The following is a 27,564-nucleotide window of genomic DNA, read 5'->3' as shown; positions in this document are numbered from 1 at the left end:
CATCTCACCTGTGCAACATCAGTTACAGGAGCTTTTCCAAATTAAAAAAGAATTAATGTAGAGGAGAACTCAAACTGTAACACAAGCTACCAGCCTCATTGCATTGTTTCCTGGCCAGAGGGAAAGGAAAGCCAGAGAATAGCAAGGACCCAACCCTTGCATCAAACACTCCCAGACTAAGGGCCAGACCCAGCAGTTACAAAGTCATGAGTGTCCCCAAGCAGGAGTCAGGTCCATCAGCAGGAGCAACTGAGAGATATCCCTGAACTTAAACCTGAAAATACCCTGACTCACCCCTGGCAGCACTGCCCTGCATCCATCCTGAGAGGTTAAAATGAAATTCTGCCTGTCCAAATTCAGATGAGAAGTTCTGATTTGATCCATTGTAACTACACCTGGCTCTGTCAGCACTCATTCTACCCTGAGTGAAATCATATCTGTGGGGAAGAGAGTGAGATTCAATTTAGTCCCACAGACCAGTAACTCAGAAACAGGCAATATACTTATTTACACTTTATATATAAGCTGTAAGAGTTTGCTGTCTCCATGGTTTCTGAAGAATGCTATTCTTACTTTGTTAGACTTGCCAAACACTCCATCTCTGTGACAGCAGCTATATCTAAAAACTACACAGGCTAGAGCAGTGCCAAATTCCACCATTATTCATCTTAGTGATTGTTCAGTGCAGAGGCACAGATGATGCTTTTTTTGTTAGCAAATTCTGCTATTCAACAGTGCCTTTGCTAGAGGATAACTTCATTGTTTAAACTACACAGGTATAAGAAGTTCCATCTGTCTAAATAAAGCAATAAAAAAAGCAACAAGAGTTCCCTTTTTAACAGTTTGAAAGGGTCTGTATCAAACAGATTATTCTGGCACAGAAAGGGAAATAAATCATAGCAAGATGACAGTGTATCATTAGATGCTGTATCCCACCTCAAATCACAGAGCCCACAAATTTCCAGCCCATTCTCAGGACTAAACAAAAGCTAAAAGCATAGGAAACCCTCTGTAGCACCCTGCAAAAGAGCCCTCCTGTCCTTAAATTTTATCCTTCATTGGTTACAGACACTACATGTGTAATCAAATGCAAATCAGAGAGCACACCAACCATTTTGTTTTCTGGAGGAAAACAGATTTTGTTGCTCCAAATCTAATCATTTCCTCCCGGTTAGTTGCTTCTGACTGTTGAAAGGGAATGAAATCAGGAATGGAATAATACAAACAACAGAGAGGATTTCTGGAAGCTTGCAATAGTAGGATTGAATTTTGGCAATTTATCAAGGAAAAAACCAAAAAACAAAAGCAAGCAATGAGTACAACTCTACTGAGAAAAGTGACAAAAAGAACAATTTTATTGACTAGCCAGAATGAACCCAAAGTGAATGAGAGGACTAAGCCATGCAGGCAAACAGTATTTGCTTGTCTGACATACAAAGACTTCCATCTCACTCTCCTTACCCAAGCAATATTCCCACTGACTTCTGGAAACACTGAACTCAGGTAAGTTCTTACAGGCTGAGTCTCAGATTTATTTTCACATTTTTAAAAAATACAGATTTTTATTTATTCATTGTGAATAGATTAAAAATATAGCATAAAGCAATATCATTGCAAAAGTCTTTAAAATATACAGTTTTTCCCTTCAAAAGAATATCACAGAATAAGTTGCAATATTTCTGTAAACAATTTCCATTTTCATATTATTGACAGTCCCATTTATTGAATGGCCAAATCATCTGATACACCTTAGGACACAAGATAGACTTCATCACCAAAAAGTAGTGTTTGCAAACAAAGAATTAATAACCATAATAATTTTTGCATTGAGATGTGTGCCCATTTGCATACCAGATCTACAAAGAGCAGTCAGCAACTACTGAATTTAGCAAATTAAACTACACCAAGAAGTGTCAACAATTACACTCTACCTTCTTTGCATGCACATTTTGGATAGGCACTTTCAATCTCCTCCCTACATGGGTAGTGGTGTTGTCACACATGCTTCCTTCTCAAGGAAAATCTCAAAGATTTGGCACCTTATGAGGAGAACAAATCCTTTTGTCTGATTTTGCTATAGTCCCTACACTGTACAGGTTCTGCACAAAACAGACTATTCAACTGTCTTCAGAGGTGAGTGTCTTCACCTTTCACTGACAGCTGGTACCTCAATGCTGTGAGCTGAAACAGCAAAAAAGGTCACATCCCAGACAGGCTTTAGGCATCTAAAGCAGAACTTTGGACAGGCACTGAAAACATTCATCTGAATTGCAGTCCTCTGGTTCCATTTCACCATGTTAGGTACAAAAAATATTAGGTACAAAAATCTGGTCATTTTAGTACCTCACTACCTAAGACCAACTGAGATTGAGAAATGAGACATTCCTCCTTTAACGGGTGAAGAACTTCACCCTCTCTCTCAAAAGAAAACAAAAAACAAAAAGGCCATGGGCACTACTTTCCCATGATCTCAGCAATCTGCAGCAAAAGGACGTTGCCATGTGTTGCAAGGCTGCTCACAGCCACAACTGCCTGCTGATTACAGCACCAGCCAGGAGCACAACATCCAAGGGTAACTTTGCCTTCCCTCCTAGAATGGATTCAAACCCTCATTTAATCAACAGGAGTTCACCCCTTTCAGACAGTGGCAGTTGTTACTGACATCTCCCTTGGATACTGTCTAAACAGCAATTCAAGATCCACTTGCCATAAAAAAGAGAAAACGGGAACACAACTTGATTCCAGTGACAGGCACTTGCACAGGAAAGGAAGAACTGATTTCTGTTCCCTGAACAGTTTCTGCATTTTACAAGAACTTAATACTCCTTGGCTATGCATGCAAGAAATCCTAATCAATCCTGCATCATCTCTTAGCCTGCTTAGCTTTACACCTGCTTTTAAGAGCTTGGCTGAAGTGGTGAGCATTACAGCACTTCACAGGGGCTGCCCCTTGTGCACATCAATTTACACCTCAGGAGATGCAAGGCCAAGGAGGCAGAGGCTTCCATCTTAAACCGCCTGCAAATGACTGTTAACCACAACCAAGGAACAGGAACAGCTGCTGTACTAGCCATCTAGATGGCACAGCAGCTTTGGAATAAAACACTGGATTAGAAGAAAATTCTCTCTATGTAATGATAATACCACCAGGTACTTGTCCTCCCCTCACTGGTTAGGATTAGGCAGAGGACATAAATTCAAGTGTTTGGGGGTAATAACATTTTCCCTTTCTAATGAGAAACTCTTCTCTAAATGGCATTCGCAGATGAAATACCATTTTAAAATAGACTTAAACCATATAAATTGTTTTCTGTACATAGAAATAGGTGAATCAACATCTCCTCTTCAAACATCCATCTGGAAATGGTGGAAAATGTGGTCTTAAGTGAGATGATCTAGCTTCACTGCTATTTGAGATGCCACTGTAAAACTAACTTCAAATTACCCGTATATTACAAATCGTGCTACTTTACATCATTGGACAAATATAAGATCAGTAGAATTTTATACAACTCAGCTTTTATATGGTGCAAAATGTGAAAATGAGAGAGGTAGCTGGATGCCTCACCTCATCATGAATGATTTTCTAATGGTATAGTATGCAATGCTGGTAATGAATAAAACATTCCAGCCTCAATATTCTCACTGCCAATCTGAATCATCTTCCCTACCCCTCCCCAAACTAAGGATTCCATCTGAAATTCATTTGAGAATAACTGTCCAACAATGTCAGCAAAATAGAATGGGATTACTTATTAACATCAGTAGTTGCATCCATAAACTGGAAATTTATGTTCATGTGCAAATTTGGTGAGATACACCAAAAATTATGAAGAATTATGCTGAGAATTTAAGAAGATGTTTTTCTGTATGTGGGGAGGAGAAGAAAAATGTAAACATACTGATCATTTGCTGTGTAAAAAACAGGACATGTAAAGCCTAAATAATAAGGCCTCATTTTCTTTTGTCAAAAAAAAACAGGCCCCTCAGTTCTAACAGTAAAAAAAGTACAAAAGGTCCAAGTGTGTGTAATTACAGCTTTAAAACACAAACAGAAGTATGCTATGGCATATGGCACATACTACTTACATTTAGATTTCTACCTTCAAAAAAATTATAAAACTAAAATACAAAGAAAAACCAACCTGGTAACATCACATAAAAATACATCTTTTTAGCTGCAAATGCAGCAAGTGTATAAAAAATTTATATACAAGAACTGCTTAATTTCAGTGTTATTCTTCCATCATTGCCCAAGCCTCTTCTGCTTTTTGGTAGTACTGATTTGCCAGTCTGCCCTTCATGGCCTCCATGGCTGCTTCTGCTGCTTCTGTGTAAAGCTCACCTAGGGAGGAAACAGCATCAGTTATGTAAAGAAAGAACATGGCTTCAGCCTGAAGCAAATAAAGGACACAGGGAGAAATTGAGGTCAAATTACAGGGCTGGATGTATGGGTGTGTTTTAACAGTGCCAGAGTTACATCAGCTGGGAATATGGCCTCTGCTCTTCAAGTTGGAAGTTATATAACTGGGTGCTGATGGCTCCCCAATGCACTTGGAAGGACTGAGAACAGGACCAGCCTGTAGGACCCCCCTGACAGACATCTAGTATGTAGGTTACACAGCAACTAACAGAACATTGTGTAGGGCCTGGGAGTCATGGGTGCAACTTCAACTACAAGCAGCAACCTGCAGCCCAAGGGAGTGACCCAGAAGAGCAACCTCACAGTGAGTGAAGGTTGCCTGGCAGTGACTCAGTGTGCCACAGATTGCATCAAGCACCACCCACTACCCTGTCCCTGCCAGGATCTTTCACTATTACCAGCCTTGTTACACCCAGCACCATTAAACCTGAAGGTATTGACCCGCTCTGTTTTGCAACAGCTGAAGCAAGAAATCTATTTTTGGGGTACATGCTGGGGGAGAAGGGAAGAAAAAGTAAGATTAGAGTTAACAGAAACAAAATGAGACCTCACCTGATCTCTGTGGATCCTTCTCCAGGTTGAACCCTCCCATCATTAACATCTCTGCTTCCCTGGCCAGGAGCAGATACCGGGGCTCATCCTGAGTGCCATCATATTCACCTCCCTCATCATAGTCAGTCATGTTCAGTGCAGCGTTGTACCAGTGCAGTGCCTCCTTCCAATCCTGGGCTCTGAAGTCAGAAATAATATTTCAAGATGGTTCCCTTAGGAAACAAATGTACTTTACATTGGGGAGTCAGCATCCAAATTTGTACTGGCTTCTCAGAGCCTTGATGCTCTCCAAGAAAGCAAATGGTCTCATGGAGACTCACTAACTGCACTGCAGCATTAGGTCACTACAGCAAAATAAAGCTGGGGTCACTTTATGCAGGAATTACAGGAACAAGTATCAGACTGAAGTGTTTGGCTGAACCCTAGAGTCTGAGCTTCATTATCAGTTGTATAGTTTTGGTCTGGCATTTGTATTTGTGAGAGTAACCAATTTAGAAAAAAACCTGAAGTTGCAAAGTCTTCTCTCAGTTATTTTGCACACTGAGAATGCTCAGCGAACTTCAATTAAAAGTTTAATGTTATTGACAGTGGGAAATTTAAAGAGTATCATTCTTGTGCAAAACAGAAAACTTATGTAAATAACAAAGACATGCTAAAATACAAAAGCAGAAAGATCATTGTCCCAGCTTCAGTGAGGTACCACCAGGTTAACTTAACTTACTCAGCCATTCACAGTACCTGTCTGCGCCAAGATTTACACCTGTGTCATATGCTCTTGCTACCAGAATCATGGAAGGCCGGTCTCCAGCTTCTGCTGCTCTAAGCAAGTAATTAAATCCTTTATTTCTGTTCTCCTTTGTATTCTAGTAAAGGAAACAAAACCTTTAAAATGCATGTTTCTAAAACCATCCCTGCATCTCTCTACCATTAAATGAAGTTTCTGTAAGTCAGCAAGCATTTAGTATGTCTGAGAAATTGGCACACCTACAAGAAACAAAGCAGCTGAACAGTAAAGGTGGCTTCAGAAGCTTCCCAAAGGCATGCAGTAATTTGCTGGCAAAACCAGAAAGAGGCAGTATTTTTTCCTGTTTTGTCCAAATCCTTAATTACAAAGTGATCTATTTTCTCTGAAGAGGCTACAGAACACCTAACTACGATTTTTGTTTCATCATCATTTCCTGCTGCTCTTACGTTATTTTTACAATGGACCACAATTCTGCGTTTTGGCACTTTCCATACCTCAAGAGTGACCTCAGAAAGAATGTGATGTGGCAGCTGAGAGCACATGAGGCCTAACCCAACGATGGCTTCCAGCTCTCCGCAGTCTGCAGCCTTCTCCAGGTGGAACAGGGCCGACTCCTGATCCCATTCCTGGTCCTTCTCACAGAAGCGCCCGGCTTCATGATAGCGAACCATGGCCAGGTGAACCTGGACACAATTGCACAGGAGAGACACAGGATGATGTAGGGATCTGATCCTTCAAAACTCTTCTGTTCATATTTTACCAGGTCCTCTTACTCCTGGAGGCTGAGGGGAAACCTTAGCACTCTCTCCAATTATCTGAAAGGAAGTTCCAGCAAGATGGGGATCAGCAACTTCTCCCAAGCTGCTGGTGACAGAATGAGAGGACATAGCCTCAAGCTGCACCAGGGGATGTTCAAGCTGGACATCAAGAAGAATTTCATCATGGGAAGGGTTGTAGAACATTGGAATGGACTGCCCAGGGAAGTGGTGGAAACACTGTTCCTGAAGGTGTTCAAGAAACAACTGGACATGGCACTTAGTGTTACAGTCTGGTAGACAAGGTGGTGATTGGACAGAGGTTGGACTTGATGACATTAGAGGTCTTTTCCAGCCTAAAAGATTCTGTGAAAAATAGGTTTCTTCCTACATCAAAAGGTTTGAGAACACCTTTGGCCCCCAGGGTATTCTGAAAGATTTACATCATATTTTAGGAGTGGGCTTAAGGCCATACATAACCCCAAACTTAATTCACATTTGCATTATCTGGAACAGTCTGGAGTAAAGAGTCAATCCATGTCACCAGTATTCAGGAGCTCAGCTTTGCCAGTGTGCAAGGTATGTGGGTCAGGCACACACACCCATCCCACTGTAGCTTCCCTGTGTGATGCCTCTGGAAAGGCAGATTAACAACAGCAGGGTTCTTCCCAAAGGAGCCCAGATGTTGCAAGGCCAAAAGCAGATAGAATTCATGGGTTTCTGAACTCAGATGTCCCTTACACAACACAGGCAGGTGACAGAAAGGTACAGATGTGTTATTTTTAACTGCACAAATAAATGCAAGCAGGGCAACCTCTAAATAAGTAATAAATATGAGATGTTTCTTATTGGATAAAACAGTATCAGCAGGTACATCCCACCTTTCCAAGGATTGACTTCCCAATTTTCTTTTCAAGTTCTAGTGCATTGAGCCTCTGAATTTCTTGGGCAACACAGGATGGTCTGTGGATATGGATTCTGGAAGAGTTGTAAAGATTCCATTTCTCCACACTGATCTGAAATATGAAATATACTATTATTTATATTCAAAATGAAAATTCCCATCCATATGGATTATCTTCCAGGAATCAAAGCCTCTATTAATATTCCTACTTAGTAGTAAATACTGCATTTTAAAACTCAGCTTTCAAAAGTCATGTTAGTAGATGAATAAATGGTTACTATTCTTCATGAAAGAAATAGATTAAACCCCTCTACTTCTAATCTGAACATCATCACTTTGAAGAATCATCTCAAAGTTCTGAATCAGAAGTTCAAAAACAAGCAACTAAATAGTCACACTGCAAGCACTGAAGCTATCCATGCACAAAAAAATGAAACCCATAGTTTTCTGTCCAGAATTTCCATTCCCAATACTTTAAATGTCGCTTGCATTCTAGAGCTCTAGAAAAATGACATGTAACAATGCAGAAGATTACAGACAGATACATGCATTGGCATTTCTCAGGAGGAGCAACCCAAATGAAGAAATTTTTGAACATAATGGATAGGTGGGAAAAAGCTGAAAACAATCCTGTCTCAAGTAAGGCCTTTGCAGGTACACAGAGAAAACACAACAGGAAATGTTACTAGCATAGAACTTCAGTCTGTTAAAGTTGTTTCAATTTTCTGAAACAGGAATATATAATAATTAAAATAAAATTCTGAAAACTGTATCTAAATTAATTATTAATTGTTGTCAAAGTTGCATTTTTCCTTTCCTTTCACAGTAGTTATTTATTTGGGCTTATACCCAAGACCAATAATCACAGAAGCTGTATTTTTGTGAAAGTGTACAAGGTTGGTCTTTCCTAAGTCACTTAGGTGACAGCAGCTCTCTTCATTGTGTATCTGTTTCAAACACTGCAAGTTTTTAAGAAATCATACAGCTACATACAGGATGAATTCCAAAAATAAGGTGCAGAGAGGAAATATAATTTAGTTATGCAGAAAAATCCACAGAGCTGTAATTCTTTTAAAGTGAGAAAATCATGCATAATCACTAAATTATGACAGAGGTCAGCTACAGGGGTGACCATTTGTTTCACAGTACTTCTTCAGTGAGAAAATAAACAAAACATAAAAGGAAATAACAGAGTGGTAAGTTGATATTAATAAACATTTTCTGTACTGAAAAGGAAGGGAAACCAACATCTGGTTCAGTGATGTGGTTGGGTGGCAGATGAGTGGGACAAAGGACAAGCAGAGCAGCAAACTCAGTCTGTGAACATTTCTGCTTTATTTACCCTTGCAGAGCTTCCCAAACTGTCTTCATCAGACTCCTGCCTCCGGTTGTTGTTTGAATGGCCCTACGTTAATGTAAAGATTTGCATCATTCAATTTGCAGGAACTGATGTTCTCTAGACTACTCCTACCCTGCAGAATTAATAGTAACAATGACCAAAACTGTTTCCATGGGACACTTTTCTTTCAGTGATACCACAATGTATTAAGAAACATACCAAAATGATAAAGAACTTGGCACACATGGGCTTTAATCCTGGAGATGCCATGACAAACACCTTGCCAAAGGAGGTGACAAAAGGAGTGGTATCTCTGGAAGCAGTATTCTCTTTCCTGTCTTCTAATTAAATATCTTGTTAAGACCTCCACATCACAAAGCATTTATTTAAGAATTTGGATTTTAGAGGGGTAACCAACTAACCCCCAGGAATTCTAAAGGTTCCATATTATTACCTGACAACATTAAGTTCTGTAATATTTCAAGCCATACAAAGTAGAAAGAGTAAATGGGTCTGAAAGCAGATCATATTCATGGATCCCACATGATCAGAAGATGGCTACACCTCCTAAATGCAGCATGTAATACTTAAAAAAACCCCACAACATCATCTAATTAAATATAATATTTGAAATTAAGCTACTAATTACAAATCATTTTTTTCTGTAAGAGTGTCATTCCCAACAAGAATAAGGAATCTTGCAACATGGGGGAATTTCTCTGTTTCCTCTATTTTCACAGTATAGATTAGGATCAGATCTAAACCAGGAAGGATTAAAAAAAAAGATTCTTCTGCAAAAACAGTTTAAGTATGAACAGAGCAAACTCTGCTATACCAGTCAGGTTCTTACCCTCTCTCTATGATCCAGATCTTCTGTCTCACTTCTCTTTTCACTGGGATATCCACTGTCTCCACCATTTTCAAAATCCTACAGAAGTCAAGAAAAGGGCAGCATTAGATTGTACCTTGTAAGGACCACAGCTTGACACTTCTCACAGAGCAGTTTGCTCTTTCAATGAAAAATATTGGATGGTTATACTGGATGAAAATAATTGTGCTACCTCTGTCAGAAGGAGCAGGACTTAATGATATATAAAGTAGTCTCAAGATTGTCTTCTCCCTTATATACACTAAAACAAATCAAGGACTTGCATATTTTATCAAATCAAGAATCCACTAAATATAGTTTTCAGCTTCAGTGATAAACCAGTAACTGACAGCTGGACTAAGGCCCAGCACTGAAAAATGCCAACTGTAAACTTCTTGCACTGCCTCAGGCAAGGTTCTCCAATATTCCATGGTACCATTATTTGCAGAGACCTAATCCACAGGGATTCTTTAGCTTTAATACCATAGCAGCTGGGACAAGCATCCAAAACACAATATGCAGGCAGGGGAACAGGCACATGCTTTAAGGACCTGTTAAAATACACCCAGGTGCAAATAAATATCTGCTGGCAAAGTAATAAATACTAAAATATTTCTTCCTTTATTAGGGACAGCAAATGCACAGAGGTAACATGATCTGCAACAATAAAAATAGGCAGAGCATATTTACATGAACAAAACCTTTGGGAAGTTCTATAAAGATACATTTCATTAGGCAACTGCAACTTCATTTTTGTTGACAAGACACTCACCCTTTTATTGTCAAGGTGATCCAAGTTATCTACTTCACTGAACACAGGCCAATCTAGGAGAAAAAAATATTTGCTGTTATTATAAGGATAACGTGTTTGAGGAAAAAGCTGTAGGTATCATTTTATTGCTGTTTTTTTCACAGAAGCATCTGTGCATTAATTATCTACTTTCAGTTTTATTTCTGCTCAAAGATGAGCACTAGAAACAAGTGTTCTGCACTAAATCAATGCTGTTCTGTTTAAAACCAAAGTAAGACAAAACCAAAGTAGGACATGTCCAATGTTAAGGAACCCCCCCAGAGGTGATGTATGAGGCTCACTCACTAAGCATGTCCGCCTTGTGGCTGTGAGGGGTTGCAGAGGATGGAGAGCAGGGCAGGGAGTCGAATGCCACATCACTCATGCTTTCATCCCCAGAGTTTTCAGACAGGCGGAAGAGCAGCGGGGGCCGGCTCCCGGACACCGTCCTCACGCGGCTGCTGCCACATTTCTCCTCTGTGCCACGGAGAATTGTTTGAGCAGATTCCTTGGCAAATCAACAACAAAGTCCTGTCAATAATCCTTCTGTGTCTTCTAAAAGTGCTATACAAGCCAGTGTGAATGTTTATTAGGAGTCCTCTATAAATACATACATGCATACAGAAGTATTTCTTTGCTAAGTTCTACACTGCAATGAAATATCAAGCCCTGATATTTTTACTGTCAGAAAGAGTTTTGTTTAGGACTGAGTTTCATTCCAAGTGTTACACCAAGTCCCATTCCCACCAAAATCAGTTGAATCTGAGATCAATTTGCAACAAGCATATCAGGTTTGTGAGATCCAAAACTTATAAATCCTTGCAGCGTTCAAAGATCCACATAGTCCCAAATACACACTGCATTACAAGGTTCCCTGTTAACTAAAGCTACAGTTTACCTTTTCATCAAACACTTACAAGCAATTTTTTATTATAATCCAAGGCATCTTTCTCTTTGGATGAAAGATCAAATGGTGCAAGTCCCATGCTTTTGCAGATGTTGTTGCAGAAATGAGAATGAAAGAACAAGGCCATACCTCGAACACCTAAGGCATTAAAAAAAAAAAAGTTCAAAAAGGGTCAAATTTTATATTACTATTTACTTATTAAAAGCTGAAGTCCCAAAGCTTTTCCTAAAAAGAGAGAAAATGCTTTGCAGCACACAGCCTAACCCATTCCATTTCAACACCTATAAGAGCTTTTCACTCTCTGCATGAAAGAAGTGTGAAAAGTCTTGAAAGGCTACTATGAACAAGATATAATAAAAACCTAATCCAACTGCATCACTGAGAAATATGCCTTGATTTGATCCTGCTTACAAAGCTTGCAGTGTCCTATGAACAACTTCATATATAGACATATATAGACATCTCTGCATTCAGCTATATCCACTCCTGCAATGTGGCAAGGAAATCAAAGGCCCTGAATATTGTTCTCACAATGCAGAAATTACTTATTTACATTACTTGTTTAGGAGTAGGCCAGGAGACATGAGCCAAGATCAGCTCTCATTTTAAGACTGCCCTTATATGACCTGTACAGGACTCCTTACAATAGGACTTCTCCAGCTGTTTGCAAAACCAGAAATGTGCCAGCTCACCCAGTGCAGTGGCTACTCAACAGAGCTGAGAAGAAAAGAGAAGCACCCCTTAGTGAACAGAATCATCGATTTTACCTAGGTTGCCATCTCCAAAATCTGAACCACTCTCTGTATGGATCTGAGGGTCTGTGTAAAGATCTCCAACTCCCTGGATATCAACAACAATGAGCTGGTGTCCTGAGCGCTCAAAGGTGAAGTGACTGAAGGCCTGGAAAGAAGCACAGAAGATATCTGAGAACATTCTTCCATCATCTACTGGAAAGAGCAACACATATTCCCCTGTTATAAATGGGAAAAGAAGTCTGACAACCCTATCAGCGAAATACCATGGGTACAAACATCATGATGAAAGCAGCAAGAGAGACTAAAAAGATGCAGTATCCTGTCTCTCCAACCTGCTCCAACTTGCAGAGAAGCTAAAAAAAGGAGGGTGAAAAGCAGCAGTGGGCACAGGCAGGGAAAGGAGATCGCTTAATTCCCCATTTTTGTACTAGAGATTGTTTTCCACTATAGTCTTCACCTTAGGTGGTGGGGAGCTGGCTGGCAGAGAGAAAAAACAGTGGGCTCTGAAGCCAGTGCAGAATAACTTCTGTATAAACATTCTGGCTGTGCCTGTGAACCTGCAAGCTCTGCATCTCTGGGACACTGCTTACTTCTGCCAACAAGCATTAGCTCTGCCACAGTTTGGGGGAAAAAAAAATAAATGTGAGCATCCCCACAAATTCTTCTTTCCCTTTGAGTGATCCCTCTGAGCAACTACTCTGTGTCTATATTTGTGTATCAGACAATGAAATGTATATTTGTGCTCTTGAAAAAACACCTTCCAAGAATCAGGTATAAAAAGCCCTTCTCTTTAGAATAAAGCTGAGATATTAGGAATCCTCTGGGAAGGCCTCCAAAAAAGCGTTGCCAGGCCTGGAGGAGCTGACTGGTGGTGATAGACAAACATTTTAACTGCAGCAAATACCAGGGAACATTTCGTTCCCAGTCTGTGAAAGCACAGCACTGATTCAGTGCACAAACAACAGCCCAGAACATAAACTCTCTGCCTCATGAAAAACACCTTTAAAATAGTGGAAAAATGTAAAGAACAAAACTCTCAAGGCCCAGTAAAATACCTCTTTGTTACACTGACGACTTTGCATTTTTCAATAGTATTTTAAATTTATTTTACAGGATTCAAGAATCACTTGAAATCTGTACTTGTATTTCTATGTACAATCTCAGATTCAGCTATTCAGAGGCTGCAGCTGGAAAAACCTCCATTTTTATATGCAAATAGACTAGATTTATTTACATGAATTGGATACCAGCCACCTCTTGTGTATTACGTGAGACACCAAAAGACTATTCAGTACACAGTGCATGAGAGAGCTCTCTCACTGCCTCAATTTGAAGAAAGTCTGAAATATTTTGATGCCTGCAATTTAATTAGTCAAAGGGCTTAAGGTTTCCAAAGAGTATTAACCCTGTTCAACTCAACTGTAATCAATTGAAATCCAATAAAAAAGCAACTCAGCGCTTGAAAGAGCAGGCCTCAAGCAAGGGGCAGACAAACTGCAAACAGAGAAATTAATCTGGCATTGTACTGCAGAGCCTGCAGTTTCCTTTCTTGGCAGTAATGCAAGACCTTTGGAGAGAGCCCAGAAATTCCCTGCAGCAGACTCAAAGGAAGGCATTAAACAAAGGCTCACTTGAGGAGTTAGACGAATGTTGTCGTCCCGCACAAATCCAGAATTTGAGTTGTATTTGATGTATTTGCCCTCAATGTAATGTTCCAGATGAAAGAGAGGCTTTCCAGGCCTGTTCTTCATTTCAATAATACAGGTCTGCACTATATCCACCTGGGGAGGGAAAGCAGATAAACAGTGACTAACAGAACACTTATCTTCAGATCAAAGTGTGTGTGAATCCTCCAGCTGTGAAAACTTTCCCAATGCAAGAATCTGAACAATTGCAAAGATCTTTCTGTTTAACAAGGGGGTGGGGGAAGAGTCATGTGCTTCTTGAGTTATTGGAGGAATTCCATAAATTAAAAGCAGTTACTTCAAAACAGCTCACTTCTGCAACAAACCTCTCTGAAAAAATTCTTAGCAAGTGCTGGCTTTCTATTTTATCTTGTGAGTACCTTAAGAGTACTCTGCAGAGTCTGCACCCAGACAGCAAAACACAGTCACTACTGCACAGCTCAAAGAAATGCATTTTCAGAGAAGGGCTGAAGGTATCTACTGTTCAGCTATCTCTGTATCCCACCTCACCTTCTCCCTCTGTCCCACACACATTCCTAAAGCAGAAACCATCACAACTCTCACTCTACTTATATATTTTATATATTTTCTCCAACATGGCATTTAAAACTTCTAGATTTGTAGTCTTCTCTCCTCCTACTTCACTGTAGGCCTTATCTTGTTGTTATGAGGCAGGTAGTTATTAACTAACCCTCATATGGGAGGCAATGCAAATATCCCACATATCAAAGCCACTCATTTTGGCCATTAAAATTGCTTCCAGCAGGTTTCCAGCTCTTCTCAAAAATCAATGTTAGTTACATGTTTGGATGGGTGTGCAAGATTTAAGCATCTACCTTCCTGGAGACTGCTTGCTGAGACTACTGGCAATAAATTCTGTGACATCTCTGTTTATCACAAGAGCAGCTGGGCACACATCAGAGAGAGCAATACAAGCATCATTTTATTTTGGTTTTCAGTCAATAGCTGAAGACAGTCAGATATTCACAAACACACAGCCCCTAGTACTGGAAATATAAAGCAATTTCTGTATTTACTCCACTCAAAATCAGGTATTATTTAACAGAAAACACAGAAGGGCAAAAGAATCTATCTGAGCATATAAAAGTGATGGAATGTGAACAAGGAATTCCTGCTAAATTATGTCTGAAAACTAACCCAAGAGAAGGACAATACTGTGTTTTTGCTTAGCCAGATCTTTGAATGTACCTGTTTTGGTGGCTTGTGCCGGTTGTACTCTTCTCCCCAGAGTTTTGCTTCCATCTGCAGTCGAACATCCTCAAAATAAACATCCCTGCTTACACTCTCTATGTATTGCTTGGCAACATAATTATAGGCACTTTTCCAGTTCTGAGTGTGTAAGAAGTTGGACAGTTTTTTTCTGAAAGACAAATCAATCACTGGTGAAAGGAAACCCAAGGATTTTAATTCAATCTTTCCCATTTCCTTGCCAGGCTCCAAGATGAGCACTATCCACAGTCATTTACCAGGTATTCTAACCTGAAATGTGAAGCACAGGAAGGGGACAAGGGAAAATGAATCATCCCATAGGAGTGGCTGGGATGTGCCAAACTGTTTGGTTTAGCTGCAGCTACTTGTGCTCTGAACTTTCTCCTTTTCTCAGTTCCTTTCCCTTCCTGTTCCTCTCAAACCTGGAGTATGAAGGGTTCATGCCTGGTCAACAACCTGTTCTAAAGTCAACAATTATTTTATGCAGAAATTAACAGGGAGTGGCCTTTCAAATATGAACTGAGAAACCTCTCCAGGGATAAATGCAATCTGCTGGTTCTCAACACACAGCAGTGACTGTTCAGTAACCCACATACTCCCAGAAGGAAAACTGCAAAACTGCACCTGATGTGCAAATCTTTAATCCACATATCCCTTCAAAGCAGGGGGGCTGGGGCAGGGGGGTGGTAGTGTGTAGCACAGGAAAACTTTGATAAGAAAGGATCTGTTGGTTGCCAACAAATGCATTAAGCAGGTGCTTTAATTAGTAGCAGCACTAAAACTCTCAACCCTTCCTCCTCCTTCCTTTTCCTCTCCCTGCCAAGACCTTGGTGCAGAGGGCTTGGTACAGGGGACACTCCACAGGCAAAGCAACTTCATTCTGCCTGTCCTCCTGCAGAGATGGGCACCCAGTCACTGCAACAGAGGCCTTGGAAAGAATGAACAAGGAAATGAGGTAAGAATTTTAGCCAGACCCCAAACCTTCCCAGTTCTTGAAGGAACACACTCCTCTGCATAAAACAAGCCAGCTCATGTTTTTCTAAAGTCAACATCCTCACATTGGTTCACTGGGCTATGGGCAGCTAATGTTGTCATCGTCTTAACTAAACACTTGCAGAGTTACAAAAATCTAGGAGAGAGCTCCAGATGGGAAATCTCACTGTACCACTGACACACATGGGAAACCCAGCAGTAGGAAGCCAGCATTCAAGTTATGCCTTTTTAGTCCTAGAGGTTAACGCAAAACTGCTAACAAATTTCTTTTTATGGCATTACTCAAAAAATATTGTGTAATAGGGAGCTTGGTAAGCAACAAGAACTAAAAGTAGTGTCAGCAGGCACTTGTTGATTTGTTGCTTCCTAGGCTTCATTCACTGCTGTATCCAGCTGGCTTTGCAGGAACAGAGCCACCAGCATGAACTGATACTGAAACAATGCCAAACTGGAGCATTGAGGGGTTACTTTTCTTCCTTTTTGCTCAAGTTCAAAACATCACATTTCCATCTTTCAGGAGCGTCTATCTTTCCAGAGCTGAAACCACACCTGAAGTGCAATTTCTCAGGATTCCACATATGGGAAGAAAGGGGAATGTTTTTAAACACACACACGTACATGTTCCAGGAAATATTTGTTCCAGAGCATGGGAGGGGTGGGGCAATCTCCTAGCACACACCAATTTATAGCTGGATGCTGATCCCCACAATAACATTTGATAGCACCCTCCAAGGAAGGAAAAGTTCCTCCTCTGTCTTCCCCCCAGTTTATCCTTCTGGGAAGCACAACTGTTAGTGCTCAAATTCTGTCTTACTCAGAACATTATTCTGGTATAAGTGATCCAAAGCAAACTCTAGGAGGATAACCTTCTTCACCAATGGAGGCTTTTCCAGTTGAGGTTGCACCATCCAAATATTCTCTCTTTTCTCTGCCTAACTCTAGGACTCAAGTTGGTCTCCAGGCTGCACACACCTATGAGCTCATATCAAATTTGAAGCTATTTTAGCACATAGGGAACACAGAAATTAAGTGGCTGTTACTGTACTTTCATGAATATTTTGCCTCCCAGGGATGGTGGAAGTGGAACATTCAGAGAATATTCTCCTTTCTGAACCCCACTCCCTGCAGATGGAGTCACACAAAGAGGGATAAACCCCTCAGCAAAGCCTTTTAGAAAGGAGTCAAGCTTTACACAATTTTCACTACATTCAAGTGAAATTCCAGCCACCACAGAAAAAAATACTGCAAGGAGGTCAACAAAGGTGAAGTGGGCAGATACTCACGTTCTGAAACACTCTCGCATTGCTCCACGGCCGAAAGGCTGGGGAAAAGAAAAAAACAAAAACTCAGCATTGCCATTTCCACAAAGTTGATTTCTAACCAACAAGAAACACAACCATGACTTCCCCTTTACACCACGCAGAAAACAGCTTTCACACAGGCTCTATAAAAATATTTCCTCAAGGAAAAGTGAACACCCACTGGTAGTATAAGCAGGTATCTGGGGAAAGGCATCTGGATAAACTCCCTCCACCAATATCCCATGAAGAAATGGTATATCTTTTAAATAAGCCATTTGCTTTCTGTCCCCAGTAGAGTCAGCTCTGTGTGACTGCCTAAAGAAGCCTCACAGACTTCATGCTCTCTGCATTTAGGCTTCTATATAGGATGTGCCAAAAAGATCATCATCTCCCCAGATGCCAGATACAAAGCCAGCAGCACAGAGCAAGGCAGCCCCAACACTCAACCAACTGGGAAATGACAGTGCCTTCTACCCTCACATACAGAAAATTCAGCTGGTTTTCATTCTAAGAACAGAAATTATTTGGGAGCACACAAAATAGTAGGACTAGTGCCAGGCAGGGAAATTATGCCAGAAGGAAATGGGAGGGGTAACATGGAAGGGAAATCACTGGGAATGGAACAAATGCCTCATGTTGCTCACAGGGAAGGTCTGACTCCATTTTCTACTCTATTCTGGAGAGAAGGATAGAAAGAAAAAGAGATAGGAGAAAAGAATTACACTGAGACTTCAGAATTTCTATGAGGAAAATCTTGCTGCCATTATTCAGGAACAGAAAGGAAATTACCAACTTGCTGTTAGTAAACATGAAGGACAGTGTGATCTTACTTGAGAGGCCATCTTGATAAGGACTTCATCTTCAACCCAGTCCCCAGTAACTGCATTGTACCTGTAAAATCAGGAGATAAGTCTCAGAAAAATGCAAAGGGAACCCAAATCCCCCCATTTCCAGCACCTATCTGTAACTCTGGAAAGTGCTGCTGCCACTCCCACATAAAAGATTCCAGTCTTCCCACTACACTCTGGCCCTCCTCATTTTGGGCAGGCAAGCAGAAATACATTTAGCTCTTTGAAGAGACACTGAACCCCCCTGTCAATGAGCAGATTCCAAAGCAGAATCTGAACTTCTGTAACACTGCAAATCAGATTTTATCTGCTTTGAAGTTAAACCTCCTCTGTGATTCCTGGGCAGCACAGAGGGGCAGAAAGGGCCTCACCAAGCTCTACACACTGGACAAGTTATCTCCCCCAACCCTGAGCTTGCACAAGCCTGGTTCTGGCTGGGTATTTGCCTTGGGGCTGTGGAGAATTCGAGCAGCACCAGCTGTGAGATGCAGTGGGGCTAGGAACTGCACTGGGGGAGGAGCAAGTCCCTGCACAACCTTGTGATAATGCAAAGACTATGACTGTGGTTTCTCCCCATCCCTTTACATCCCAACACAGTCAAAGCAAAATAGAGAACCACAGCAGCTGAGTCATCAGCACATGGTTGTTTCCAGCCTGGTTCCCCCAGCCTGCACAGAGTAATTCATGCATGCAGAACTCCCCATATTCTCCCTTATGTATCATGTATCACCCCAGTTTGCAGCAAATAAAGAGAAAAAATAGGAGTATCAGAGCAATCTCTTTTTAGCAGGATATTGAGTAGCCCTAAATCAAAATTATCACTTATTTGTATTTTAAAATATGCAAACTATTTCAGGACTGTGTGGCTGACCAGGGACAGACATACTCTGTGGGGAAGAGCAGCACTGCATGACTGGTATGGCATTGGAAGCAAGCCCTCCCCAAACACTGATGCTAAGTGGTGATTAACTGGCCTCTAACCCCTAACCCTTCCTCCCAGAAACCTGTGTCAGTAGAGTAAATATTTTGGCAAAGCTCATCTTAAAAGTACTGAAACCAGTTCAGGGCCAAACTCCCTTCTAGCACGTAGACCACGTTGAGCTATTCTGGGGTTTATATTGAAATTCCAGCCACATGCAACAATACTGCATGCACTAGCAACACTGAAACTGCTATTTTGGGCAAGTCATGGAGGGTTATGTTGCTTTCTTTCCCAAACTGTTTAAACTAAGTATGCTGCTTTTTCATTAGGATTAATTTCCTTATTAGATTACATTCATGGCATTAATAAATCAACCAGAAAATATTTTACAGCCTTGTTTTCTGTATACACAGTTAAAGTTCTAGATACTGCTTAGGTGGGAGAGAAAGTGTGACAATGGTTTGCTGAAAGGTTTTTTTTTGATGATGTGCAGTATTTACATACTCCTAGGACAGTGAGTTAAGACCCACTCACTTTGGGCATTATGAAAATTCTTCAGCCAGGTGTTTTGCTCTACACCCAGCCCTTGTACAAACCACAGTCCTATTTAACACCAGCATCAAGGCAGGCAGAACCACAGACCTGTAACGAGTCGCGTGCTCCGTCTCAACGTCCTCCAGATGGAATTCTGCCCAGGGATCAGGCATGTGCTTGGCTTTTTCAATAGCATGTTTCCAGGTTTCCTGAAGAAGTTACAGACTGGCACTTTATTTATAATCAGCAGCAGCTCACAAAAACAGCACTTTCTAGAGCACATCAGGATCCCAATGCTATGGAGATGTGCAACTACACAAGCCCCCAAAGCACTACACTCAGAGCAGGGACAGGTAGTACTAAAGACCACTGTGATCTTTTTATAGTTTCAATTATAATGAAATCCAGCTCAGATATCTAAAGCACAGATTTCAGTCCAATTTGCACCACTGTAAAATTACTGAACAGGATCTGGCACAGTACAGTGTATACCAGACATAATCTACAAAACCTGTTGTAATTTGCAGATATCTGTAACATGCTCTGCAAATGGCAGTAAGGCATTCCTGGATGATATTAATTCACTTTTTCTGTTTTGATTTTTAGCTTTTCATACATAGCAGCATATGCTGGTTTTGCATGCATAAGAGTAAGTATAAAAAAGTCCACTAAAGAAACAAAATAGATGAAGTAAGAAGTTCTGTGAACCCAAGGGTTCCAGACTGTGCTTAGCATGAGAAAGAAGAAATTAGAATGTTGCAAAAATTGATTATCATAACAATTCCAGACAAGTAGCTATTTCAATGTTCACCAAGTCAAGAGTAAAATATCAAGGCAGTTTTCTGAAGCACAAACAGCCTCTCTGTACCAGCCAATTTGGATGCTGTACTCTTAACATTTTGTTCTCCCTCTCTGACATTGTATATTTCCAAGAAAAATGGAGATATGATCCTGTGATGTGCCAAATGCCTTCTGCAAAGTAAGCAGGAGAAAAAGCACTCTGCATCCTGCCAATAAAGAAGTATTGAGTTTTGAGATATTATTATTGCCTCTCTGACTGAATTCCAAGTGTGCAGAAACAGTAGCTTTTAAAATTTTGGAATTATTTTGTTTTTTATCTTCAGGAATTAACACAGTCTTTTTTAATAAAAAAATACACTATAAATTTGTGTCAGCAATGGCATCAAGGAAATTTTTGAAGCAGCTAAACTTTAAATGTTTGTGTTTATTTTGAATTTCAGCTTTTAACTATACATACCTACAAACAATTTAAATGCACCCCTTTCTTACAATAATAACACAAAATGAAAACAATACTACATTGAAGAAAACTATTTTAAACTATTTAGATGAGAAAGATTTTCTACACATTTCATTAGAAAATGAAGTTGCCTCAGGTCATGCAATGACAGCTTATTGGACCTGAGATTTCCATACTTAAATACCTATGACAGAAATAAGGAGAGACAGCAACAAGAACTGCTTGGTTGATCAGCTTCAGCAAATCATTCTTGTGTAGATTTCCTCGCCAAAAGGTGATTTGTGTTCATGTTAGATGATAATTGAAATAAGCTAATAACTTGTGCTTGATCTCTTGAGGTGCTTTGTACAAAAGCTGTATCCTAATCTTCAAACAAACACTAGTTAGATTTCCTGGAAATGGTGCTAGCAGTGCAATTTTTCTCCTGCTGGAGGCATATGGCTGCCATACAGTGAAATTTCAGGGTGGAGAACACAGGATGGGTATTATTCCATTTAACAGATACCTCTTTTAGGTTTGACTTGATGACTCTTATGGGCTGATGCAATCAGTCCCCCCAAACAATAAAATAATGAACCAAAAAAGTCCATAAAAGGGGGAAAAAAAGCCAAAACAAAACCAAAATCATAATGCATCTATTAGATATGGTGTTGACATTTTCTTTTTAACCTACCCGACCATGGTCAACCACAGAGCCATGCTTAGAACGATGTTGTGTGTCATTCTAAGGGATCCATGAGACATGAAAGCAGGAAAATACATGTGATAAGACAAATTATTGACAAAGAGTCTTGGTTCTCTTTGTTAGTAAAAAAACCCCAAAACTTCCAGTTAAAAGCCACTCTTCAATTTATATTCCAAATTTAAGCTTATTCTTAGAACACCTGTGAATAAACCTATTGAGGTAAGTTGGTAATTTTTTTTATTAGAAAATATTTATTAAAAGGGTCTTGCCTATTAACTAGCTAATTAAATATTGCTGAGTCCTCTTTAAAGCAGAGAGTTAACAGCAACTTCTCTATCTGGCTCTGCCTTTCATTATCAGCAACCCACACTGCCTTTCCTTAGCTCTGAGGTCTGACAGGCAGACTCTGATAGGCCAGGCTGTGGGATTTAGGATGTCCTCAGCCCTGGCTGTCTGCTTCATTGTGTTGAAGTCACCATCCCTGCAGCTTAAACAGGAGATGGAGACTGGCTTGCTCCACATCTCAACACAAAGTTTATCTGTGATAGGAGCTACAATTCCAAACTAGACGTGGTGGAGACCAAAACAGGGGTACAGACATTCTGCAGAAGCAAAATGACAGGAAGGAGGAAATAATTGCAATTTCTGAAGTCCTTATCAGTTTTATCTCAGACCATGACTCAGAAACTGCACTGCAGACCCAGAGGGAAGTGTTTAGTACATATTAAAATGTACACACAAATGAAGACTAAGCTCCCCATCAGGTCTTAACTTGCTTAGTTTAGCATACACCAATATCTGGCCCATTTCTATACTAAGCTTTTGCTCCTTATCTTCCTTAGGCATATGTACCTTTTAATGTTTCTATTAACTAGCTTTGGCAAAAATCTTCTTGCAGACAAGCCAGCTTCACTTTCAGTGTGTTACTCACTATGTTATCTGACTGAAATAATCCCCAGTATTTTTTCACAATTAAAGCATGCATTAGGCATAACCAAGATTTTAGAGTATCTATTAAATGAATGTTAATATTTGTAGTAAGAAATGTGTTAATAAAACACATTAAATGCAGGAAAATCTAAGAGACATGCCAGTTTAGCAACAACTATGTTTATTTAAAATATCTAAGCTACAAAGTGGCTATCACTTGAGGTTCCATTGCCTGGCCTGGACTGTGTGAAGGGAGCTAAGTGGAAAAGGAGACACTGCCAAAGAAGTACCAGCTACAGCCCCTCTGACCTCCCTGCAATGCTGTAGCTGCTGTTCATCCCAAAAAGGTCAGATACTGCTTGTGTACACTGCCAGGAACTACTGCCAGTGTGATGCTTCACACCCAAGCATGAAACTCAACATGTCAAAAGCTCTCTAAGAAGGAACTACAGCATAAAAATTTACCCTTACAATTTTAGAATTTGCAATTTTATTTGTCCAATTAAAAATATCACAGACTAGCAAAATTAATAATAAATTATCTTCTGACAGGCCCCAACTTTTCTTACACCACTTGTATTCTCTTTTGAATTTCCCAATCAACACACTGCATTGTAAGTGGTTTGATCCTAATGGCAGTGAATTGTTCTCCTTGACTGAGTGGAGGAATTCCATGGCAGTGTCAGACTATTGGCTTAATGAATTAACTGCAGGTCTGGAACAAACAGGTAAGTATCTTCATTGAATAGTGTTAGTTACAAGAGATGAAGCAGTTAGAAAATGTCTCATGCCAGCTAAGTAAAAACCAAAACCTCAATGAAGACTGTAGCCAATACTTACCTTAAAGCTAAAGCTTCTGGGAGAAGAGCTTGAACTGTACTGCTCAGTTTTTGCTAAATTGCTGTAATAATTGTCTACTTTGGTATTGGCAGACTTGTTAGAAACTGGATCATCAGTTATTGGACAGATAAAATAATTGTCTTCATCATCACTATCAGCATCAAGATAATTCCCAGAGTCTGCTGGAGTGGTTCTGGCATTATCAATCCCTTCCATACGAAAAATAAGGTCCTCGTCTGCCATGTTTGCAGGAGGTTGGTTTCACTCCTGCAAGGACTGCAACACCCACTACTCCAAAGCACATGCAAACAAGGGGAACAAGCTGGCTGAGAGAGGAAAAAAGGAAAAAGTTGTTATTAAAAAAACAAATAATGCACGAACTGATGTCAGCACACTGGCAGAAAAGAAATATATTTGCATCTGTAGAAGTAATCCTCAAGTACCTACATGTAGTTTTGAACATCTCTGCTAGAGCTGCTGAGAAGGAGCATTCTACAGGACTGAGAAGATAGAGTTTAGGATTATTCTATCCTTGGCTATCTCCTCCTCCAAATGTTTTTATTGTTCTTTATATGAAATGCTGAGTTTCACAACACTAGTCTTGGAAACTTGAGAGTTTTACCTCGAACACCACAGTCAAATTATCAAATCTTTTCCAGACAAGTCTTCTCAAGGGTATTGTATACAAATGATCAGTCAAATGAATTAGAGAGTATTGTAAGAACAACACAGAAAAATTTTCCACCATCCACAAGATTTAAGTTGACTTTTAGCTCACGTACAACCAATGGCCCACAGGCTGCTGAAAGTGCAGCACATTGCAGAAAAATGAGGTGGAGGAATGATTAAAGCACTTGGAAGAGCTGGAGGTTTACTCTGGAAATACATCTACAAAATAGAGGACTAGCAAGAATATTCAAAGTTTGGCCCTGATGTTGGCTGAGTAACAGGACATAATTTAAAACAGACATTTCCAAATGTCACATTGTTTAGTTCTTCACCCAACCAGCAAAATTGGGGATTTTCACATAGCTAGTCTCGTAAAACAACCACAAACCAAGGTTTTCAGTTTTGCTTCACAGTTATTCCTCAACCCTTTGCATTTTCAGTCTTCTTTCTGCATGAAACAGGAAGATGAATACCCTCCTACAGAAGTATTCATAGCTGCAGACCTCACTCTCCAGTAACTGAGGAACTGGTCACCACAGAAACAGTGCCTTAGCATGCGGCAGCTTTCACCAGCAACATTATCTTGTTGGTTACTGATCTTCTGACGGGGGCAGCATTCCCACACATCAGCCAGCAACACAGGTAATTCCAGCACTCCACCAGGCAGCAGCTGCTCTGGAAAACCACTGCTGGAGGAGGTCTCAGCCAACTCACCTCACCTTGCACTGGAGCAGCTCTGGAATGCTCACCTATCCTTCCAGGAAAGACCACACGGGAGCTGTTGATTCTGGAAAGCGGCAGTGGCACAAACCTGGTGGGGTAAGGTGTCCTCAGCTGCCACTGCCATTTTTACTGTGATCATCTTACCAGTGTGCACTGAGTGCTGGAGAACCCCTCCTGTCTGTCACACACACAGCCAGCAGCTGTCAACTGATGCTGCAAGGACGTGACTAATCCAGGACACAGCACAGCGCTGGACAGCCCCATTACACCCAAGTGCTGTCCTGCACTCCCTTCTGCTCCTGCTGTCACACACACCAGCAGATCCATGGGCTTCAGGACAGTCTGAGAGGGAGCAGCAATGTGGGTTTGTGCAGCAGTGACTGCAAACATTTTGCTTTCTGAGACTTGTGTAAATGAAATATCACCACACAAATCAGATTCTATTTAAAGCTAATGGTGTTTATAAAAGTCTCTTGGTTTTTCTTGGAACCATATTTCTTGTTAAGTACTTGTGATGTTCACTTTGGAAGTGTATGTAGCAAGAACCATACTTGTATAAAATGCTCTCTGAAACAGAATTCAATACCCACACTTCAAACTACACAAACACTGCTCTAAACCTCACAGTTTGCTTGACAAAAAGCCTAATAAAAAAGCCTGAGCTTCATCCCAAGGCTTATATTCTGTGCTTTTGCATTATAGCACAGAAGTTATACTACATAGGAATTTCTGTTACTACTGTTGCTGTGTTTTGATCATTTAATCTTTAGTATTCATTTCAGAAGTCTTCCTAAGGCTAAGCAACAAGGAGAGTGAGACTGCACTGAACCAAGCCTGCCAGCCTGCATTATCACATACAACCTGTAATTTTAACTACCCACTCCAACCCACCTTGAAAATTTATTCCATTTTTAATCAACCTTGTACTATGTGATTCAAAATGCAGACAATTTAAAATGTGGTTCTTAATCTGCTCTAGTTTGTTTTTTTGTTTTAATTTTTGTTTTTCCAATACCTGTTTCAAGTGTTTTTCCTTCTCTTGCCTTTACATCCAAGAGCCACATGACCAGCAGGGGCAGGTGAGTTGCAAGGACAACATGCAAATATGTGAACACAGATAAACAGCAGGGAAAATTCACATCACAGGGCTGTTAAAGCATCACTTGTTTCTTGTAGGTGTGTGCTGTTACAAAGCACTGCTGGGTTTAGTGAGACTCTAGACCAAAGTTCTATAGTGGCCTTAGCATCTAAACCTGCTTTAATTAATCTGAAAGAGCTGGGTGACAGGAATGCTCCAGTCACCAAAAGGGACAACTGGAGCATCTCCAGTTGCTTCTAATTCACTGTTTCAGTTCAGACACAGCCCCCTGCAACTCTTTAAGACAGGACCAAAGTCCCAGCTCACCTTGTGGAACAGCATTAAAGCAAGCATGACCCAGCTCTCCCTCGCATAATACTAAATCCCTTTTGGTTTAATACCACATCAGTTAAAGCCATTTAACAGGATACCTGTAAGAGTAAGAAACAGTTTCTTCTTAAAAGAGAGAAGTCACCTTTCAGATTAACATTCTTTTAAAGCACAGATTCAAAATTTAAACTAAGCAACTACACAGACTATGCACCTTATAAAGTATTATCACCTTTATGAGCTACAGACCCAAAGCTACATAAACTTGTCCAGAACAACCCCACTCACTATGTTATCCTGTAGCATATTACAGAACTACTGTGCTTTCCAAACACCCAACTGACCCCTACAAAGCAAATTTCTATTTTCATCTGCACCACACACTGCAAGAAAACAGGTTCAGTGAGTCTAGGCAAGAGCTGCGGGTAAAAAGATAAAAAACTCCAGAGATATCTCAACCCACTGTCTATCTTTGAAAACCTTGTTTTACCAAAGACAGATTTCTAATGAGAAGCTTTTAACACAGGCCCCTTCCAGTGTATCACTACTGCAAACACCACGGCACAAATCCCATTCAGTTTGCCTGCAAACACAGCTGGGATAATCACCGGGTAAGTCTGAGTGTTAAACAGCAGCGATGCAAATTCATGAAGCAAAGTGTTCAGCTGCACCAGCTCAGAGTACGAAGCATCTGAGACAAAACCCTGCGCAAGGAAACACAGCACGGCCACAAATGCACAAATGGCTTTTAGAGCTGCAGGCAGCGAGGCAACGAACAGCCCTTCAGAGTCATGTCCACCCTGCTGCCAAACACTGCAAATAAACACACGGGGGTTCAAAAGGACAGAAAAGGAACTTCCAAAATAACTTTCCATTGTCATTATCAGACTTGTCATTTCAACTGTCTTTAAACACTCTGCACAATTACCTATCGCTGACCTTTTGTAAGCATTTGCTCAGTACCCCACGTTGTTAATTAACTTCATGCTTTATGCGCATTGAGGTATTTGCAGAATTCTCCGAACATGAACCGTCCTGGGCCCAAGGACGTCCCGGGCTGTGAGGGTGGGCTCAGCCCCGCACACTGCAGCTGCTCCACGGCCACAGACAGCCCCTGGCACCTTTCAACAGCGCAGGCACCAAATTACGCGCACTGTCGTGGGACCACAAATGCACGAAACGCCAATCTTCAGCTGTGAGCGCAACACTGCTGCCCAATACCACAGATCAAGTTATTTTTTGCCCGCCGGCCTTTCGCAGGCTCTTACCACCCTACAGACCATCATTTTCCGCAATTAAAAACGCCCTTTCGCGCTTCCCGCCGCGGGCGGCGCTGAGGCGGCTTCCACCGCCGCCGGGCCGGGCCCCGCACCGCCACGGGACGGGACCTACCGGGTTAGGAGAGCCCAAATCCAACGCGCTGCCCGGTACGAAGCGACCCCACAACCCCCGCAGCCGGCTCCCTCGCTGAGGGAAGGCAGGCGGTGGGAGGAGAAG

At 40.8% G+C, this 27,564-nt stretch overlaps 1 protein-coding gene across 5 annotated transcripts; it reads right to left on the bottom strand.

Annotated features, from left to right (window-relative positions):
* Positions 1 to 1,334: 1,334 nt before the first annotated feature.
* On the bottom strand, positions 1,335 to 27,564 carry EEF2K (eukaryotic elongation factor 2 kinase). Of its 5 annotated transcripts, none has more exons than XM_033073937.2 (19): positions 27,460 to 27,564; positions 23,268 to 23,593; positions 21,486 to 21,536; positions 19,660 to 19,760; positions 18,078 to 18,138; positions 17,230 to 17,267; positions 14,933 to 15,104; positions 13,670 to 13,819; positions 12,051 to 12,183; positions 11,294 to 11,421; positions 10,683 to 10,884; positions 10,359 to 10,411; positions 9,569 to 9,646; positions 8,722 to 8,784; positions 7,357 to 7,491; positions 6,215 to 6,403; positions 5,714 to 5,838; positions 4,976 to 5,154; positions 1,335 to 4,345 (listed from the first exon to the last, which is right to left on the bottom strand). In XM_033073937.2, exons 2-19 carry the CDS (start codon positions 23,508 to 23,510, stop codon positions 4,236 to 4,238), a joined length of 2,211 nt encoding a protein of 736 aa, XP_032929828.1. In that variant the 5' UTR covers positions 23,511 to 23,593; positions 27,460 to 27,564; the 3' UTR covers positions 1,335 to 4,235. The 5 variants fall into 5 exon arrangements, with proteins under 5 accessions (XP_032929828.1, XP_032929830.1, XP_032929833.1 ...); XM_033073939.2 differs by lacking the exon at positions 27,460 to 27,564 and adding an exon at positions 24,656 to 27,414; XM_033073942.2 differs by lacking the exon at positions 8,722 to 8,784.

Source organism: Catharus ustulatus, chromosome 16, assembly GCF_009819885.2.
Source record: "Catharus ustulatus isolate bCatUst1 chromosome 16, bCatUst1.pri.v2, whole genome shotgun sequence".
In the NCBI taxonomy this organism is placed as follows: domain Eukaryota; kingdom Metazoa; phylum Chordata; class Aves; order Passeriformes; family Turdidae; genus Catharus; species Catharus ustulatus.
Note: the sequence above shows the minus strand (reverse complement) of the source record. Positions and strands in the feature narration are given on the sequence as shown.

Coding starts and splice junctions, on each gene's coding strand:
- EEF2K (XM_033073937.2), bottom strand. CDS start 23,510: ATGGCAGACGAGGACCTTATTTTTCGTATGGAAGGGATTGATAATGCC. Junction 21,537..23,267: donor CCAGAAGCTTTAGCTTTAAG/GTAAGTATTGGC, acceptor TGGATCCCTTAG/AATGACACACAACATCGTTC. Junction 8,785..9,568: donor ATCTGGATCATAGAGAGAGG/GTAAGAACCTGA, acceptor ACATTAACGTAG/GGCCATTCAAACAACAACCG.